We start from the raw sequence: 19,116 nt of genomic DNA, 5'->3' as shown, positions 1-19,116 counted from the left end.
CTTCTACAGCTGGATACCCTTCTTAACTGCACCAAATTTACTATACAAATGTCACAGTGTATACACTGTGTACAGCTTTTATATGTAACTAAAGTTATATTTTTTACTCTTTACTCTTTTACTTGTTTCAGTCATTTGACTGCGGCCATGCTGGAGCACCGCCTTTAGTCGAGCAACTCGACCCCAGGACTTATTCTTTGTAAGCCTAGTACTTATTCTATCGGTCTCTTTTGCCAAACCGCTAAGTTACGGGGACATAAACACACCATCATCGGTTGTCAAGCGATGTTGGGTGGGGAGACAATCACAGATACACACACATATATATATATGTACATATATACGACAGGCTTCTTTCAGTTTCCGTCTACCAAATCCACTCACAAGGCTTTGGTCAGCCCGAGGCTATAGTAGAAGACACTTGCCCAAGGTCCCACGCAGTGGGACTGAACCTGGAACTATGTGGTTCGTAAGCAAGCTACTTACCACACAGCCACTCCTGCGCCTATTTGAGAAAAATCTTACAAAATGTACATGAACATCAAATGGTCAAAGGTCAACTAAAAGACATAAAAATTATTTTAGGAAGCTGGAAGTAAATATGTAATAAAAGGAATAAGTATTTAGGAAACTGCTTCAGTTCGGTATTCATTTGGTTTGAGAATTATACAAATATATAAATATATATAATGTCCTTGGTTTGTAAAACTGTATACGGTAACGTCCTTTATTATTATTGTATAAATAACATAATGCAAACGTGTAGCTTTTTTGTGCATTTTGTTTGCAGAAAATAAAGAAATAACAGTAATAACGTTTAATAAATGTTGCTTACTGCAAGTTATGGATGATTCTTTTATGGCTTCATTGCTTTCAGGCTTAGCTTAAGGTATTTTCGCGCCCGACATCACAAAATGCGTCTGAATAAACATTGCCGAGATCTTTTCAGTTTGAACGGCAGTTTTTCTAGCGGTGTCGTATGAAATTGTCACCCATAATTATGACCCTAGTATTGATCTATTGCATTTTAATCTGTTTTAGGGTTAGGGTTAGGGGTGGGGGGAAAGGGTATCTTTTTTTCTTCACAAATGTAAATAAACCCAATCTGTTTCTTAAACGAGGGACATATTCATACGGCACAGAATGTTTTTTTACCTCAATGGATGTCATTGATTGGTTGAAATTGCAGAAATTGAAGAAAAAAAAAACAAATATCTTACAAACTATAGAATTTTCTCAATAAAGCCAAGAGAAAAAGATGTTTTATAAACACATTCTATCAGTATACGAAGTTTAAAATGTTTTAGTTACCTAGAAATTGTTAAAAAAACTGCCGTTCAAACCGAAAAGGTTCCATTGCCGGACAGCAAATAGAGACTCGGATATTGCTTAGAAAATATTTTTCATTTTTAACCTCGTGTATAGTACGCACTTGGGATTTTGACCGATAAAGTTTGAGGAAAAAATGCGGGTTATACTCGAGGATTTGCGGTAAATGTTCGCCTAGCAACGTGTAAGGGAGGTAATTCGTTATAAAAATCGTCTGCTGAAGCTCTTTAATGAGGGAGGATATAATACACCAGCGCACCTGCTAACGGTGAATTTCGTTGTTGTCTTTTTCTCTGTTTTCAATGAATGGAATTCATTACCCAACGCCTTCCTATTTTACTCTAATCCTTCCCTCAGTTTTGACAAATGGAATATACTAATATCCTCGACTGGGAATATTCCCTCATTTTTACATCTCTACGTTGATATAATACAGAGCTAATGGAATCCTTATTCAATACGACGATCCACATACCTATTTCTTTACTACCCACAAGGGGCTAAACACAGAGAGGACAAACAAGGACAGACAAACGGATTAAGTCTATTATATCGACCCCAGTGCGTAACTGGTACTTAATTTAATCGACCCCGAAAGGATGAAAGGCAAAGTCGACCTCGCCGGAATTTGAACTCAGAACGTAACGGCAGACGAAATACGGCTACGAATTTCGACCGGCGTACTAACGTTTCTGCCAGCTCGCCGCCTAAAAAAGTCTGATGCTCTACCGATTGAGCTATGCGGAGCTAGTCTAGAAACAGCTGCAAGAGTCTGTATGCTCGTATTTTCTATCCAAATTAAATGTCCTTTTTAAGTGATGTCAAACGTTTTATTTTAAAACTATAGCTTCTCTTAACTTTATCCACAATTACTAACGTATATACAAGTCTTGTCTACAATATGTGTCACCTTAAGATATCCCAGGCAGCAATAAACATCCCAGGTGTTGTATAGAAAATATATCTACATTGCATGTTTTCTCCGCTTGTAAAGAGAGTCCCATGGTTTAAATATCATAATCCAAGAAATTGAACCATAAATTATCAAAATTATCAACCATCTTACAAACAATAACTCTGAGCACCTTTTCAAACTCCACCCATCTAACACCCTTGGACATGTTTACAAAGTCAGAAAACAGCACAGCTCCTTCCATGACTTTAGGAAACATTTTTTCACGCTGAGAGTTGCTGAAGCATGGAACAAACTGCCGCATCAGTTGATAGTTGTCGGAGCACTGCATCCTTCAAACTTCCGCTTCCTGAGATTGCCAAACTACACCTGATTTTCTCCCCTCCATACACACGCTGAGGCATGGAACAAACTGCCAGCATCAGTTGTTAGTTGTCGGAGCACTGCATCCTTCAAAACTTCCATGCTTCCTGAGATTCGCCAACACTACACCTGATTTTTTCCCCTCCATACACACGCAAGCATATATCTGACTCATACACTGTTCACTTTCCAGACATTTGTACATTACTGCATATGCTTTATACACACTTTCTGACAAGTTGTGGTGCACCTGAGCACTGTATACAATAATTTCATTATTATTATTATCAAAATAATTAAATTTTCTTTCGGAAACATTTTTTCATGCTAAGAGTTGCTGAAGCATGGAACAAACTGCCGGCATCAGTTGTTAGTTGTCGGAACACTGCATCCTCCAAAACTTCCATGCTTCCTGAGATTCACCAACACTACACCTGATTTTCTCCCCTCCATACACACACAAGCATCTATCTGACTCATACACTGTTCACTTTCCAGACATTTGTACATTACTGCATATGCTTTATACACACTTTCTGACAAGTTGTGGTGCACCTGAGCACTGTATACAATAATTTCATTATTATTATTATCAAAATAATTAAATTTTCTTTCGGAAACATTTTTTCATGCTAAGAGTTGAAGCATGGAACAAACTGCCGGCATCAGTTGTTAGTTGTCGGAGCACTGCATCCTCCAAAACTTCCATGCTTCCTGAGATTCACCAACACTACACCTGATTTTCTCCCCTCCATACACACACAAGCATCTATCTGACTCATACACTGTTCACTTTCCAGACATTTGTACATTACTGCATATGCTTTATACACACTTTCTGACAAGTTGTGGTGCACCTGAGCACTGTATACAATAATTTCATTATTATTATTATCAAAATAATTAAATTTTCTTTCAGAAACATTTTTTCATGCTAAGAGTTGAAGCATGGAACAAACTGCCGGCATCAGTTGTTAGTTGTCGGAGCACTGCATCCTTCAAAACTTCCAATATTCCTGAGATTCACCAACACTACACCTGATTTTCTCCCCTCCATACACACACATGCATGTATCTGACTCATACACTGTTCACTTCCCAGACATATGTACATTACTGGATATACTTTATACGCACTTTCTGACAAGTTGTGGTGCACCTGAGCACTGTATACAATAATTTCATTATTATTATTATTAAATACAGTATAACTACAGACAATAGTTTTGAAGAATTTATTCAGAGTTAATATGGAGGATTGTAAAGACTCGAACACTTTTAATATAGATTCAGTTAAACAGACATCTGGCAATGAGAAACGAACATCCCCTTGTAAGAAAACTTTATCGCGTAAAGAAAAATCGTCAAAGCGGAATCTTTATTGTGAAATATGTGGAAAATCTTTTACGTACAATTTTTGCCTTGTTATTCACAAACGGACCCACACGGGGGAAAAACCCTTCCACTGTGATGTGTGTGGAAAATCATTTGCAGATAAAAGTTGCTTACCGAGTCACAAGAGGGTTCACACGGGAGAGAAACCTTACCGTTGTGACACATGCGGGAAGTCTTTTGCTAGGAATACTGCCTTGAAAATTCACAAGGCAATTCACACCGGAGAAAAACCATTCCAGTGTAACATGTGTGGAGAATCTTTCAGCACCACCAAGTCCGTTCGAGTTCACAAGAGAAAACACATCGAAGGAAGTCTCTATAATTGCCAGATCTGCGGACAGTCTTTTCTGATGAAGTCTCATCTCGCTAAACACAAAACGGTACACACGGGAGAAAAACGATTCCACTGCGAGATCTGCGGAATGTCGTTCGCCATTAAGGGTTCTTTGACGAGTCACAAACGAGTCCACACGGGGGAAAAACCCTTCTTTTGCGAAACCTGTGAGAAATATTTCTACTGTAAGAGTAATTTAACCAGGCACAAGCTGCAACATATTGGGGAAAAGGCCTTTCATTGTGATGTATGTGCAAAATCTTATTTTAATAATTGTGATTTAAAAAGACACAAAAGGATTCATGATGGGGAAAAGACGTTTCACTGTGAAATCTGTGGTAAATCTTTTTTTGATAATTGTAATCTTATTGCCCACATTCGTAGCCACACTGGAGAAAGGCCCTATCATTGTGATGTCTGTGAGAAATCGTTTACTTATAAAAGCCACTTGAATACACATAAACAAAAGCACGCTGGGGATAGTCCCCTACTGTTGTGAAGTCTGTGGGAAATCCTTCTTCGATAATTCCGATCTTATTGTTCATATTCGTAGTCATACAGGAGAAAGGCCTTATCATTGTGACACATGTAGGAAATCTTTCTTCCGTAGCAGTAGTTTAAGAAGACACAAACTACAACACATTGGGGAAAAAGCCTTCCATTGTGAAACATGTGGCAAGTCTTACTTTAATGATTATAATTTAAAAAGACACAAATGGGAACATTTTGGAGATAAGACATTCCACTGTGAAATCTGTGGAAAATCCTACTTCGATAATTCCGATCTTATTGTTCACATTCGTAGCCACACTGGAGAAAGGCCGTATCATTGTGACACCTGTGAGAAATCATTTACCTGTAAAAATGACTTAAATAAACATAAACGAAGACACACAGGTGAAAAACCTAATTGTTGAATCTGTGGGGAATCATTTGTGTGTCATAGTAATTAGAACAAACACACACAACGGAGACAATATTGAAATGGTTTGTTTGAAGAATTCTCTAGAAATGGAAGCAGAAAGAACAAATTACTGAGAAATTTATGTAAAAATTTGTGATAAAATATTTGCATTTTTCTCTTATTTTTTTACTTGTTTCAGTCATTGGACAGCAGCCTTGCTGGGGCCACCACTTTGCAGGGTTTAATCAAACAAATCAGCCTCAGTACTTCATCATCATCATTTAACGTCCACTGTCCACACACATACATATAAAATACATGACAGGCTTCTTGCAGTTTCCGTCTACCAAATTCACTCACAAGGCTTCAGTTGGCTCAAGACACTTGCCCAAGGTACCACTCAGTGGGACTGAACCCAGGACCATATGGTTGAGAAGTAAACTTCTTACTACACAGCCACTCCTGCACATATATATCATCATCATCATCGTTTAACGTCTGTTCTCCATGCTGGCATGGGTTGGACGATTGACTGAGGGCTGGCGAACCAGATGGCTGCACCAGGCTTCAATCTTGTTCTGGCAGTGTTTCTACAGCTGGATGCCCTTCCTAATGCCAACCACTCCGAGAGTGAAGTGGGTGCTTTTACGTGTACTTATTCTGTTAGTCACTTTTTGCTGAACTGCTAAGTTACATGGATGTAACTTAGGAAGGGGACAAATAAAGGAAGGGGACAAACACAAAGACAGAAATCCCTGAAAGGGGTAAAAGTGCTAAATGAATAGTTTTTATTCAAATCTTGACCACCTTTTTTTTCTTAATAAACAAACACACACACACAAAAGGCTTCTTTCAGTTTCTGACCACAAATTTCTGAAGTTACCATCCAGTGGGATTGAACCTAGAACCACTTGATTGGGAAGCAGATTTGTTAGACCTAAATCTTAAATTAGCTATACTATTTGTACAAATCTTATTTTTTCCAAAATAAATTCAATTCAGAAAATGGATCTTTTTGGTTTGAACGGCAGTTTTTTCTAGTAGTGTCATATGAAATTGTCACCCATAATTATGACCCTAGTATCGATCTATTGCATTTCAATCTGTTTTAGGGTTAGGGGTGGGGGGAAGGGTATCTTTTTTTTTCTTCACAAATGTAAATAAACCCAATCTGTTTCTTAAACGAGGGACATATTCATACGGCACAATGTTTTTTTTACCTCAATGGACGTCAGTGATTGGTTGAAATTGCAGAAATTGAAGAAAAAACAACAAATATCTTACAAACTATAGAATTTTATCAATAAAGCCAAGAGAAAAAGATGTTTTATAAACACATACTACCAGTATACGAAGTTTAAAATTTTTTAGTTACAAAGAAATTATTTTTAAAAATCTGCCGGTCAAAGTGAAAAGATCCCAGAAAATAATATTTATAACAAAATATTGTTTAATAAAGCTATCTCCATACGTTGCTTAGAGGAACCTGAAAACATTGCTCCCTACATTTGAGATAATTAGAACATTCTAGTAGCTTGGTTTTAGTAACTCTCTCTCACACTTTTACTTGTTTCAGCCATTTGACTGCGGCCATGCTGGAGCACCGCCTTTAGTCGAGCAAATCGACCCCGGGACTTATTCTTTGTAAGCCTAGTACTTATTCTATTGGTCTCTTTTGCCGAACCGCTAGGTGACGGGGACGTAAACACACCAGCATCGGTTGTCAAGCAATGCTAGGGGGACAAACACAGACACACAAACACACACACATATATATATACATATATACGACAGGCTTCTTTCATTTTCCGTCTACTAAATCCACTCCCAAGGCATTGGTCAGCCCGAGGCTATAGCAGAAGACACTTGTCCAAGATGCCACGCAGTGGGACTGAACCTGGAACCATGTGGTTGGTTAGCAAGCTACTTACCACACAGCCACTCCTGCGCCTATCATATATGTTCACTGAGTTTGTAAAAGAGAGCATTACATATATGTAATCATATTTTTTCATTTTGTAGGTTCCGTGGATGTTTTGGTAATTTCAATCTTTCGTTTGTGATGTCAAAGCTTAGATGTTGGCTGCCTAAAAACACAGTTTTTGATAATTTTTTGCCAGCGTTGAAGTCAAGTCTTCAAGATAAGAGAACAACCAAGAAAATTCTAAATGAATGGTATACTGAATGGAAGTATCAATTGGGTATTGCTAATTATAAACCCTATTTTCATTTTATTTCTGATTGGTAATAGCTTGCCTCATATATATGTTGATTGGTTGAAGTCTCCATTCACACTTTTCATTGTGTGGCAAGAGAGAGAATTAACATGAAGTGCAGGAGGAGTGCACATACATGGGGGTTGCTGAAAAGTTCCTTGCTTTGAGGGTATCGCGAAAGGCCTAGTTGGAAGTGCAACCTTCAGAGTTCTTTTACAGGGTTTAGCAAAAAAACTGAAGGATCACTGCAATAAGTGTGTGAATCAGAGAGAGGAATATGTTGAATAAAATCATAACTGATCTTCCTACATTTCTAATTAGCCCTCATGTCACACAGTTATTAATGTTTATTTCAGTTGGGTCACGCCCTTCCAATTGCTATACATTCGTAATGCATCTTACGACTGTGCCTGTCACCTGGATGGTGATATGGTGAGGAATCCTACACTGGGAATGGTAACTACTAGGGTAGGGTAGCTGACTGCTTATTGTGATCATTCGTCCTTTGGTTTCCTGTAGCTTTGCTCTCTTTTACAAACCCAGTGAACATACATTTCCTATTTCAAAGAAATTCAAACAATAGATATAAGACCCAAAGATTCTCAACAATTCAACTTCTCTGGTTGACATTAAGACACCCACCCCCAAGAGGGGCCTTAACTCTCACATTTTAGAGCTCCATGACCTTCATTTTTCAGGTGCAAAATCCTTTTAACAGGTTCAATAAAACTGGAATTTTGGAATATGCGCATAAAAATCAGTAGTGTGGGATACATGTGGCACGATTATAATTTTTTTAGAGTGTGTAAAGAGGGAAATAACCCTCATCTGCAATTTTGATGACATTGGAAACATAGATATTCCAGTTCATTACAGAAAATATAACAGAAAAGTCTAATTCTTCAATTGTATGTAAGACTGGCAACGCCGGGTATCTCTGCTAGTTTTTTTTATAAAATTTCATTTAAATGTAATAAAATACGTTTCTTCTGGAAATTAGTATTTATTTCATCCTTTTGTATAAGCACCAACAAATTTTAGTAGCTTTAGAGAAAGCTATTACACGTGCATGTGTCTGTTTCCATGGTTATAATTTGATCAGGACTCGCTCCTGCATTATGTGGCCGGCCAACACTACACCTGATTTTCTCCCCTCCATACACACGCAAACATGTATCTGTCTCATGCATTGTTCGCTTTCCAGACATTTGTACATTACTGCATATGCTTTATATGCACTTTCTTACAAACTGTGATGCACCTGAGCACTGTATACAATAATTTCATTATCATTATTATTAAAATAATTAAATTTTCTTTCGGAAAAGTTGTTAGTTGTCGGAGCACTGCATCCTTCAAAACTTCCATGCTTTCTGAGATTCATCAACACTACACCTGATTTTCTCCCCTCCATACACACGCTGAGGCATGGAACAAACTGCCAGCATCAGTTGTTAGTTGTCGGAGCACTGCATCCTTCAAAACTTCCATGCTTCCTGAGATTCGCCAACACTACGCCTGATTTTCTCCCCTCCATACACACACAAGCATGTATCTGACTCATACATTGTTCACTTCCCAGACATTTGTACATTACTGCATATACTTTATACGCACTTTCTGACAAGTTGTGGTGCACCTGAGCACTGTATACAATAATTTCATTATTATTATAAAAATAAAGCATTTATTGCTAGCTTAGCAATATGGTATTAGCGGACTAATATGAAAAACTTGTAACTTCACAAATTTTTGGAGTTCTTTTAAAATTTGAATAGAAGATACACACACACACACACATGTATGTATGTATATATATATGTGTATGTGTGTGTGTGTATATTTGTATTGTGACTGTCCCCCACCAGTGCTTGATAAGTGGTGTTGGTGTTTACGTTCACATAACTTAGCGGTTCGGTAAAAGTGGTCAATAGAAAAGAAAGAACTGGTGTCAATTTCTTCGATTAAAATTCTTCCAGGCGGTGCTCCAGCATGGCCGCAGTCTAATGACTGAGAAAGATAAAACTTAAAACTAAGGGAGATAACTCTTGTACTTCTCACGGTCGTTTTACCTGCTAGAAATAGCAGCCGAAATACTTTTAAATCAGATCCCAATGTTGAATGATCAAGAACCAAATGAAGGGCAGATTTTCAATGCTGGGACCATCCTGATTCCAAAACGGTATATAATATGTCTCTGTAGAGCGAATGTAGGCTGAGATACAGGATCCCAGACAGACAAGATTTTGCGTTTATTAATTTTGATATACTCTTTCTCTTTTACTTGTTTCAGTCATTTGCCGAACCGCTAAGTGACGGGGACGTAAACACACCAGCATCGGTTGTCAAGCAATGCTAGGGGGACAAACACAGACACACAAATATACATATACATATATACGACAGGCTTCTTTCAGTTTCCGTCTACCAAATCCACTCACAAGGCATTGGTCAACCCGGGGCTATAGCAGAAGACACTTGCCCAAGATGCCACGCAGTAGGACTGAACCCGGAACCATGTGGTTGGTAAGCAAGCTACTTACCACACAGCCACTCCTGCGTGTAGGAGAAGTATATGGTGACATTCATATACGTACGATTAAAACAAACCTCACTCAAATAATTAAAATACCGGCACGGAGCGAACGAAACGCATTATGGTATTGGATGTGTTATTCATTTTTGTCAAATTTATGCAAGTTTTTAAGTCTCTTTTGGTGTTTTTATAACAAATTTTCCGTTCATAAGGGGAGGGGGGGTCTTCGATATTTTTTTTTTATTGTTTAAGTGAAAGAAATAAAATATATTAAATTTTTAAAGAATTCATTAAATTACATTTCCTCAATGGACTGATCCCTATCAATTTATAGTTAATTTAGACAAAACGATGTTGTTTAATTTCAAACTAGTCTTAACAAATGCGTTCCAGCCGTGACCATGTAGGTTTTTTTTATGTATATCTAAGATTATGTTCTCAAATGTTATTCGTTCTCCAGACAGGCGAGACTAGGTTTGAGATGGTTTTGGCTGCTATTTCTAGCAGTTCTACAACTGTTAATTACCAACAGCATGAATGAAGTGGAATAAAAACCGTAATAACCAATAAATAGGAATACAAAACCTAACTTGGCTTTACCGAAACGAATACGTAAAGCATATGGAATTTAATTCAATATATATTTAGTTTTGATACTAAATAAATTTAGAATATAGTTTATAAATATGATAAACAGGTTCTTGTATAAAGGAGACACTTTGTGTAAGAATTCTATCCATATTTTTCTGAAGATGCCACGTTATATATGTTTTAAATAAAAGTGGAGAGATACAAAATAAATTTTGAAAATGCTGTTTTATTTTCGTTATTGTCCTTCTTTTCCCGTTCGATAAAACAAACGTTCAATACATATTTAAAAAACATTTAGCCTGAACATAAAAGAGATCTGTGCTGAACGTATTACGCGTGTGTTTTAAAGGAATTATTTACTTATTTCGGGAAAGCCAAGTTAACTTTTGTATTCTCCCTTATTACTATTCCCAATTTGAATTCTTCTATAGTTCTTCGCGATATTTATTTTGGTAAAAGATGGAACTTTGGATCCAACAACGGCTCGAAAACTGTTTCTGCCGGTATTAAATTACGTCAGGGACATTCCACTCCCGTCACCGGTTGTATCATTGAGGTGAGAGAAAAATCATCAACGGTCGACTTTAATTATTTTCTCAGGTAATTTAATTATTATTATGTGTAGTAATTAACTCAAGAACATTAATGATTTTAGATAGCTTCAAGCAACCAATACGATGTATGAGATTCGGGGTTCGATCCCCGGGGGTGATTAAATATTTTCTTTTCATCACAAGTACCTTACATCGTTAATTAATTGATCCTTAATTAATAACAGTGTCTCTAATTAAATTATTTTATGCTCCTTATTGGATCTTGTTAGATGTGTGATCCTTCGGTCCGTGGATCCTAAAACATTGGGTCCACTGTTTTACAGGAAAGCTGAAATGTGTTTTAATTAACGACTAATTAATTAACTTTTCTTGGTTCTTCCTCACTTTTCATTTGACATTTAAATTTAAAGTCCGTATTATCTGTTTTACTGGATCTTGTTAAATTTCTTTCTAATTACCTGAAGTTTTTCGAATTTCATTCTGATGTTGGATGCTTTTGGCGAAAATTGCATTAATTCTTCTTTTTTTTTTTACTTCCTCGGATTAATCTCAAATTTTTTACAAGCATTTAAAATAATATAGGTTTAACCTATCACAATATATATCGCTAGACATACCAGGAAGCACAACTGCCCCCATGGAACAGTATACACGACGTCTTTACATGATCACTCGACCTGCTAGAAATAGCAACCAAATCTTTCTTAAATCATAACATTTAAAAAAAAAAACAAAAGATAATACATTGTACCACAACACTGTTTATTTCTTCGCTTGGGGCAGACCCAGGTGGTTTCGACTTATTGAGTTGCTATTATTAATATTTGAATTAATGTTTCGACGGCGGGCTTCGTGGCATTTCGTTCGTCTTTACGTTCTGAGTTCAAATCCTGCCGAGGTCGACTTTATCTTTCATCGTTTTGGGTGCATAACATCCAGAAACACGGATACTTTTACCGAAATTTTCAACAAATTATCGCTTAGATCCTGTAGATTGAGTGTATGTAAAAAGATTTGTTGGAAAAAATTTGTGGGGAGAGGAGTTTCGCTAAATTCACACGATCTGACATTTCTGGAAAATAGATATTTTTAAATGAAATTTTATACAAATACCTTTCAAACGGTGTAGATTACGATTACAAAGAAATTTGTCGGCAATAGTTTGTGTGTGAACAATTGTTATTTATTCAGACTTGATATACTTTAGCCAACATTTGTCTTATACAGTCATATATTTTTTCCTTTACAGCTGTGCTGAATGCTCCATTAAACCTGTCATATGAAAATACCAATTCCACCAGAACCCTTGCTACCAATTATTTATGGATGCCCTCTTTCTCTAAGTCTTCAACCTACTTAACTTCTTTTCACTCTATCTGCAATTATTAACGTAGTGTCTTTGTCCACAACATGTGTGCCACTTGGAGGTTTCCCAGCCAGAAACAAACATTCTGAGTGTTCTGCAAAAAATAAATCTACATTGTATATTTTCTCCACCTGTAAACAAAGTCCCATGAGATGGGTAATCATAAGACAAAAAATTGAACCATAATAGATTGGATGGATGGAAGCGCTCCGTCGGTTACGACGACGAGGGTTCCGGTTGATCCGAACAATGGAACAGCCTTCTCATGAAATTAACATGTAAGTGGCTGAGCACTCCACAGACACGTGTATTCTTAACGTAGTTCTTGGGGATATTCAGCGTGACACAGAGAGTGACAAGGCCGGCCCTTTGAAATACAGGTACAACAGAAACAAAGAGTGAGAGAAAGTTGTGGTGAAAGAGTACAGCAGGGATCACCACCATCCCCTGCCGGAGCCTCGTGGAGCTCTAGGTGTTTTCGCTCAATAAACACTCACAACGCCCGGTCTGGGGATCGAAACCGCAATCCTACGACCGCGAATCCGCTGCCCTAACCACTGGGCCATTGCGCCTCCTCATAATAGATTATATCCACAGACATAAGTTTTGAGGAATTCCTCCAGCGTTAATATGGAGGATGGTAATCACTCAGACACTTCTAACACAAATGTTTCCGATGATACAGATTCAGTTAAACAGACATCCAATGTGCGGAAACAATTATCTTGTGGTAAGAAAACTTTATCTCAAAAAGAAAAGTCGTCAAAGGGAAATATTAATTGTGAGATATGTGGAAAATCTTTTGTGAATTCCAGTAATTTAACAAAACACAGACGATTACACACGGGGGAAAAACCGTTTCAGTGTGAAATTTGTGGAAAATCATTGAATCAGAAATATCACCTTATTGTCCACAAACGTAGTCACACTGGAGAAAAACCCTATCACTGTGATATATGTGGAAAATCATTTGTCGATTATACTTATTTAACAAGTCACAAACGAATTCACACGGGAGAAAGATCTTTTGTGTGTCAGATATGTGGAAAGTCCTTTACGCATAATTCTCGCCTTGTTGCCCATGTTCGAAGTCACACGGGAGAAAAACCTTTCCGCTGTGAAACGTGTGGAAAATCCTTTGTCAGTAATAGTTCTTTAAGAAGTCACAGCAGAATCCATACAGGGGAAAAACCGTATCAGTGTGTTATCTGTGGAAAATCATTTATTAGTAATAGCGCCTTAAAAATCCACAGGAGAATTCACACGGGGGAACGACCTTATTGCTGTGATATATGTGGAAAATCTTTCGTCAATAGCAGTTGTCTAACAATTCACAAACGAATTCACACGGGGGAAAAGCCTTATCACTGTGAAATCTGCGGAAAATCCTTCATTAATAGCTCAAAACTTGTTATCCACGTACATAGCCACACCGGGGAAAAACCTCACCGCTGTGAAATCTGCGGAAAATCATTTATTAGGAATTCCCGTCTTCTGCTTCACAAAAGAGTTCACACAGGTGAGAAGCCTTATTTTTGTGAAACGTGCGGAAAATCTTTTATTAATAATTCACATCTCATTGGTCACAGAAGAATACATACAGGGGAAAAACCATTCCCTTGTGAAATATGTGGAAAATCTTTCTATTCTGGGAGTAATTTAAGAAGACATAATATTATACATACTGAGAAAAAAGAATTCCACTGTGAAATTTGTGGAAAATCTTATTTTAATAATTGTGATTTAAAAAGACACAAACGAATTCACGATGGTGAAAAAACGTTCCACTGCGAAATTTGCGGAAAATCTTTCTTCGATAATTGTAATCTTATTGTCCATGTTCGTAGTCACACTGGAGAAAGGCCTTGTTCCTGTGAAATTTGCGGTAAATCTTTTATTTGTAAAAGTCACTTGAATAGCCACAAACGAACACACAGCAAAGGAAAATCTTTGAATTGCGATTCATAAGAAATACTTTCTTTGTAACTCTTAGTATTCATCGGAGATTTTATGATTGTGAATTATAGAAAGCTGGAGAGTATCTCAGCTGAAACTCTGTGTTATCAACAAACAAGATGAGGACAAATATCCATCAAATGTAAATAATGGTGAATTATATTATCAGCCTCAAATATCAAATTCATTCATAGAATGGTTATGTGTCGAATCCTTTCTGCCATAATGGTACACACTCCATCTGAGCCTTTGGATGAATTCACTAGTTTTATAAATCAAGTCTTTGATAAATTTCTTTTTAGATGGTACCGGTACGTCCTTGAATGATACATCAACTTCAATATTCTCCATATTCTACCAACATAATCCAAATCATATAATGATTTACTTCTATATTTAAGAGATGAGAAATTATGTACATTATTTACACAGGCATATGGCGTAGTGGTTAAGAGCGTGGGCTACTAACCCCAAGATTCCAAGTTCGATTCCAGGCAGTGACCTGAATAATAACATTGAAAAATACCTTAGGAATGAGAACCCAGGTTCAAAATTTTCCCAAGACACCTGATGAAGGTTCGAGGGTATATCAGCCGAAACATTGTTTTAACAACAAACAAGATGAGGACAAATATCCGTCAAATGTAAATAATGATTTATTATTACTGTTTATCAGTTTATTTCTGAGAGTATAAATAAAATGCATAAATAAATAAACAAACCAATTAATTGTTCTTATGGTATATATCAAAGTACAGGTGAGGATATGGATGGATGGAAGCACTCCGTCGGTTACGACGATGAGGGTTCCGGTTGATCCGATCAATGGAACAGCCTGCTCGTGAAATTAACGTGTAAGTGGCTGAGCACTCCACAGACACGTGTACCCTTAACGTAGTTCTCGGGGATATTCAGCGTGACACAGAGTGACAAGGCCGGCCCTTTGAAATACAGGTACAACAACAGAAACAGGAAGTAAGAGTGAGAGAAAGTTGTGGTGAAAGAGTACAGCAGGGATCACCACCATCCCCTGCCGGAGCCTTGTGGAGCTTTTAGGTGTTTTCACTCAATAAACACTCACAACGCCCGGTCTGGGAATCGAAACCGCGAGTCCGCTGCCCTAACCACTGGGCCATTGCACCTCCACAGGTGAGGATATAAACCTCGGAGGGATAGAGATATCCAAGATTAGATTGGAAAGGCAGCGATCTGGCAGAAACGTTAGCACGCCGGTCGAAATGCATAGCCGTATTTCGTCTGCCGCTACGTTCTGAGTTCAAATTCCGCCGAGGTCGACTTCGCCTTTCATCCTTTCGGGGTCGATTAAATAAGTACCAGTTACACACTGGGGTCGATATAATCAACTTAATCCGTTCGTCTGTCCTTGTTTGTCATCACTATGTTTAGCCCCTTGTGGGTAGTAAAGAAATAGGTATTTCATCTGTTGTTACGTTTTGCCGTGGTTGACTTTGCCTTTCGTCCTTTCGGGGTCGATAAATTAAGTACCAGTCATGCACTGGGGGCAATATGATCGACTCAATCCCTTTGTCCTTGTTTGTCCCCTCTGTGTTTAGCCCCTTGTGGGTAGTAAAGAAATAGGTATTTCGTCTGCCGTTACGTTCTGAGTTCAAATTCCACCGAGGTCGACTTTGCCTTTCATCCTTTCGGGGTCGATAAATTAAGTACCAGTCATGCACTGGGGGCAATGTGATCGACTCAATCCCTTTGTCCTTGTTTGTCCCCTCTGTGTTTAGCCCCTTGTGGGCAATAAAGAACTAAGATTAGACTAGTTAAATACCTATCAATATCGACACATACATCTATATTATTTTTATAAACACAAAGTAATGAACTGAAACAACTGTAAGTCTGGTCTTGTCCATGTCTTAATAAACTTTTATTAATCTTATCTCCTTTTTCTGTCTTGGTTTTTATAATATCGATAATATATATATATATATGTGTGTGCTGTAATTTGATATATATACTGGAGTAAACATATAAATGTGAAACAAGGTGGAAAAAAGAGTACTCAAATACCAGTGGTAGAGTAATATGCTTTATTTAAAGCAGCAGAAAATTCTACAAAACCTGTTACTCTGAGTTTCCCGTTCATCGGACAGTTTTTGATAGAAAAAACTGTCCAATGAACGGGAACATGAAACTCAGAGTAACAGGCTTTGTAGAATTTTCTGCTGCTTTAAATAAAGTATATATACATATATATATAGGCGCAGGAGTGGCTGTGTGGTAAGCAGTTTGCTTACGAACCACATGGTTGTGGGTTCACCTTGAGCAAGTGTCTTCTGCTATAGCCTCGGGCCAACCAAAGCCTTGTGAGTGGATTTGGTAGATGGAAACTGAAAGAAGCCCGTCGTATATATGTATGTGTTTGTGTTTGTCCCCCCAACATCGCTTGACAACAGATTCTGGTGTGTTTATGTCCCCGTAACTTAGCGGTTCAGCAAAAGAGACCGGTAGAATAAGTACTTGGCTTACAAAGAATAAGTCTTGGGGTCGATTTGCTCGACTGAAACAGTCGAGCAAATCGACACCAGGACTTATTCTTTATATATATATATAGTGTGTTGTGTGTATATATATATATATATATAGTGTGTTGTGTGTGTATATATATATATAGTGTGTTGTGTGTATATATATATATATATATATAGTGTGTTGTGTGTGTATATATATATATAGTGTGTTGTGTGTATATATATATATATATATAGTGTGTTGTGTTTGTCCCCCCCCACCTAGTGTTTGATAACTGGTGTTGCTGTGTTTACGTTCACATGACTTAGCGGTTCGGTAAAAATGGCCAATAAAAAGGTGTCAGGCATAAAGAGAAAAAACTGATGTCAATTTCTTCGATTAAAATTTTTCAAGGTGGTACTCCAGCGTGGCCGCAGTCTAATGACTGAGAAAGATAAATGAACCGCTGAATTCTTTAGTAAAGCTCGGGGGAGATACCTCTTGTATTTCTCACGGTTGCTTTACCTGCTACGAAAAGCAACCGATATGCTTTTAAATCAGATCCCAATACCGGATGGTTTTGGCTGCTATTTCTAGCAGTTCTACAACTGTTAATAACAAACGACATAAAGGAGGAGGAGGAATAAAAACCCGTAATAACCAATAAAAAGGAAGGCAAAACCTAACTTGGCTTTACCGAAACGAATACGTAAAGCCTACAGAATATATTTCAATATATAATTAGTTTGAAGACAAAATAAATTTACAATATGGTCCATCATAAATATGATAAAGAGGTTCTCGTATAAAGGAGACACTTTGTGTAAGGAATCCATCCATATTTTTCTGAAGATGCCACGTTTACTCTTTTACTTGTTTCAGTCATTTGACTGCGGCCATGCTGGAGCACCGCCTTTAGTCGAGGAAATCGACCCAGGGACTTATTCTTTGTAAGCCCAGTACTTATTCTATCGGTCTTCTTTTGCCGAACCGCTAAGTGACGGGGACGTAAACACACCAGCATCGGTTGTCAAGCAATGCTAGGGGGACAAACACAAACACACAAACCCACACATACATATATATATATATATATATATATATATATATACATTTATACGACGGGCTTCTTTCAGTTTCCGTCTACCAAATTCACTCACAAGGCATTGGTCGGCCCGGGGCTATAGCAGAAGACACTTGCCCAAGATGCCACGCAGTGGGACTGAACCCGGAACCATGTGGTTGTTAAACAAGCTACTTACCACACAGCCACTCCTGCACCTATATATGTTTTAAATAAAAGTGGAGAGACAGAAAATAAATTTTGACAATTATATTTTGTTCTCGTTTTTCTTTTCTCATTCGATATAACAAACGTACAATACATATTAAAAAAACATTTAGCCTGAACATAAAAGGAAGTTTATGTTGAACGTATTCCGCGTGTTTTTTAAAGAAATTATTTACTCATTTCAGGAAAGCCAAGTTAACTTTTGTATTCTCCCTTATTGTTATTCCCAATTTGAATCCTGCTTTATTTCTTCGCGATATTTATTTTGGTAAAAGATGGAACTTTGGATCTCACAACGGCTTGGAAACTGTTTCTGCCGGTATTAAATTACGTTAGGGACATTCCAGTCCCATCACCGGTTGTATCATTGAGGTGAGAGAAAAATCATCGACGGTCGACTTAATTATTTTCTCAGGTAATTTAATTATTATTATGTGTAGTAATTAACTCAGGAACATTAATGATTTTAGATAGCTTCAAGCAACCGATACGATGTACCAGACTCGGGTTCGATTCCCGGGATGATTAAATATTTTCTTTTCATCGTTAATTAATTGTTCCTTAATTAATAACAGTGTCTCCAATTAAATTATTTTATTACACTCCTTATTGGATCTTGTTAGATGTGTGATCCTGTATTTCCTTTTCATCACAAATACGTTACGTCGTTAATTGATTGATCCTTAATTAATAACAGTGTCTCCAATTAAATATTTCCTGTTCATCACAAATACGTTAATTGATTGATCTTCGTTGTATATTTTCTCCTCCTGTAAACGAAGTCCCATGAGATGGATATCATAAGACAGAAATTGAACCGTAATAGATTATATCTACAGACATCTGGGCATGGACACATTGAAGCTTCAACATCTGGCAGCTGACTT

General features: G+C 37.4%; 3 protein-coding genes across 3 annotated transcripts in view; all 3 read left to right on the top strand.

The window, feature by feature from the left end:
• Positions 1-1,974: 1,974 nt before the first annotated feature.
• LOC118768326 (zinc finger protein 239-like) lies at positions 1,975-5,419 on the top strand. The gene is made up of 2 exons (XM_036514572.1): positions 1,975-2,369; positions 3,807-5,419. Exon 2 carries the CDS (start codon positions 3,856-3,858, stop codon positions 4,831-4,833), a length of 978 nt encoding a protein of 325 aa, XP_036370465.1. The 5' UTR covers positions 1,975-2,369; positions 3,807-3,855; the 3' UTR covers positions 4,834-5,419.
• A 5,542-nt stretch (positions 5,420-10,961) lies between these two features.
• LOC115225600 (zinc finger protein 91-like) overlaps positions 10,962-19,116 on the top strand; it is a 10,366-nt gene continuing 2,211 nt past the window's right edge. The window contains exons 1-4 of the mRNA XM_036514478.1: positions 10,962-11,181; positions 12,385-12,690; positions 13,086-14,465; positions 18,415-18,548. Of these exons, the coding sequence (XP_036370371.1) occupies positions 13,132-14,465; positions 18,415-18,548 (1,468 nt within the window). The 5' untranslated portion in view covers positions 10,962-11,181; positions 12,385-12,690; positions 13,086-13,131. The remainder of the gene's footprint in view (positions 11,182-12,384; positions 12,691-13,085; positions 14,466-18,414; positions 18,549-19,116) is intronic.
• LOC115225851 (zinc finger protein 726-like) overlaps positions 18,393-19,116 on the top strand; it is a 25,516-nt gene continuing 24,792 nt past the window's right edge. The window contains exon 1 of the mRNA XM_036514570.1: positions 18,393-18,644. The gene's annotated coding sequence lies outside the window, so the exon portion shown is untranslated. The remainder of the gene's footprint in view (positions 18,645-19,116) is intronic.

This window comes from Octopus sinensis, linkage group LG28, assembly GCF_006345805.1.
Source record: "Octopus sinensis linkage group LG28, ASM634580v1, whole genome shotgun sequence".
Classification (NCBI taxonomy): Eukaryota; Metazoa; Mollusca; class Cephalopoda; order Octopoda; family Octopodidae; genus Octopus; species Octopus sinensis.
The sequence above is the reverse complement of the archived record's forward strand: the minus strand, read 5'-3'. Positions and strand labels throughout refer to the sequence as shown.

Excerpts from the sequence above, each read along its gene's own strand:
- LOC118768326 (XM_036514572.1), top strand. The coding sequence starts at position 3,856 with ATGGAGGATTGTAAAGACTCGAACACTTTTAATATAGATTCAGTTAAA.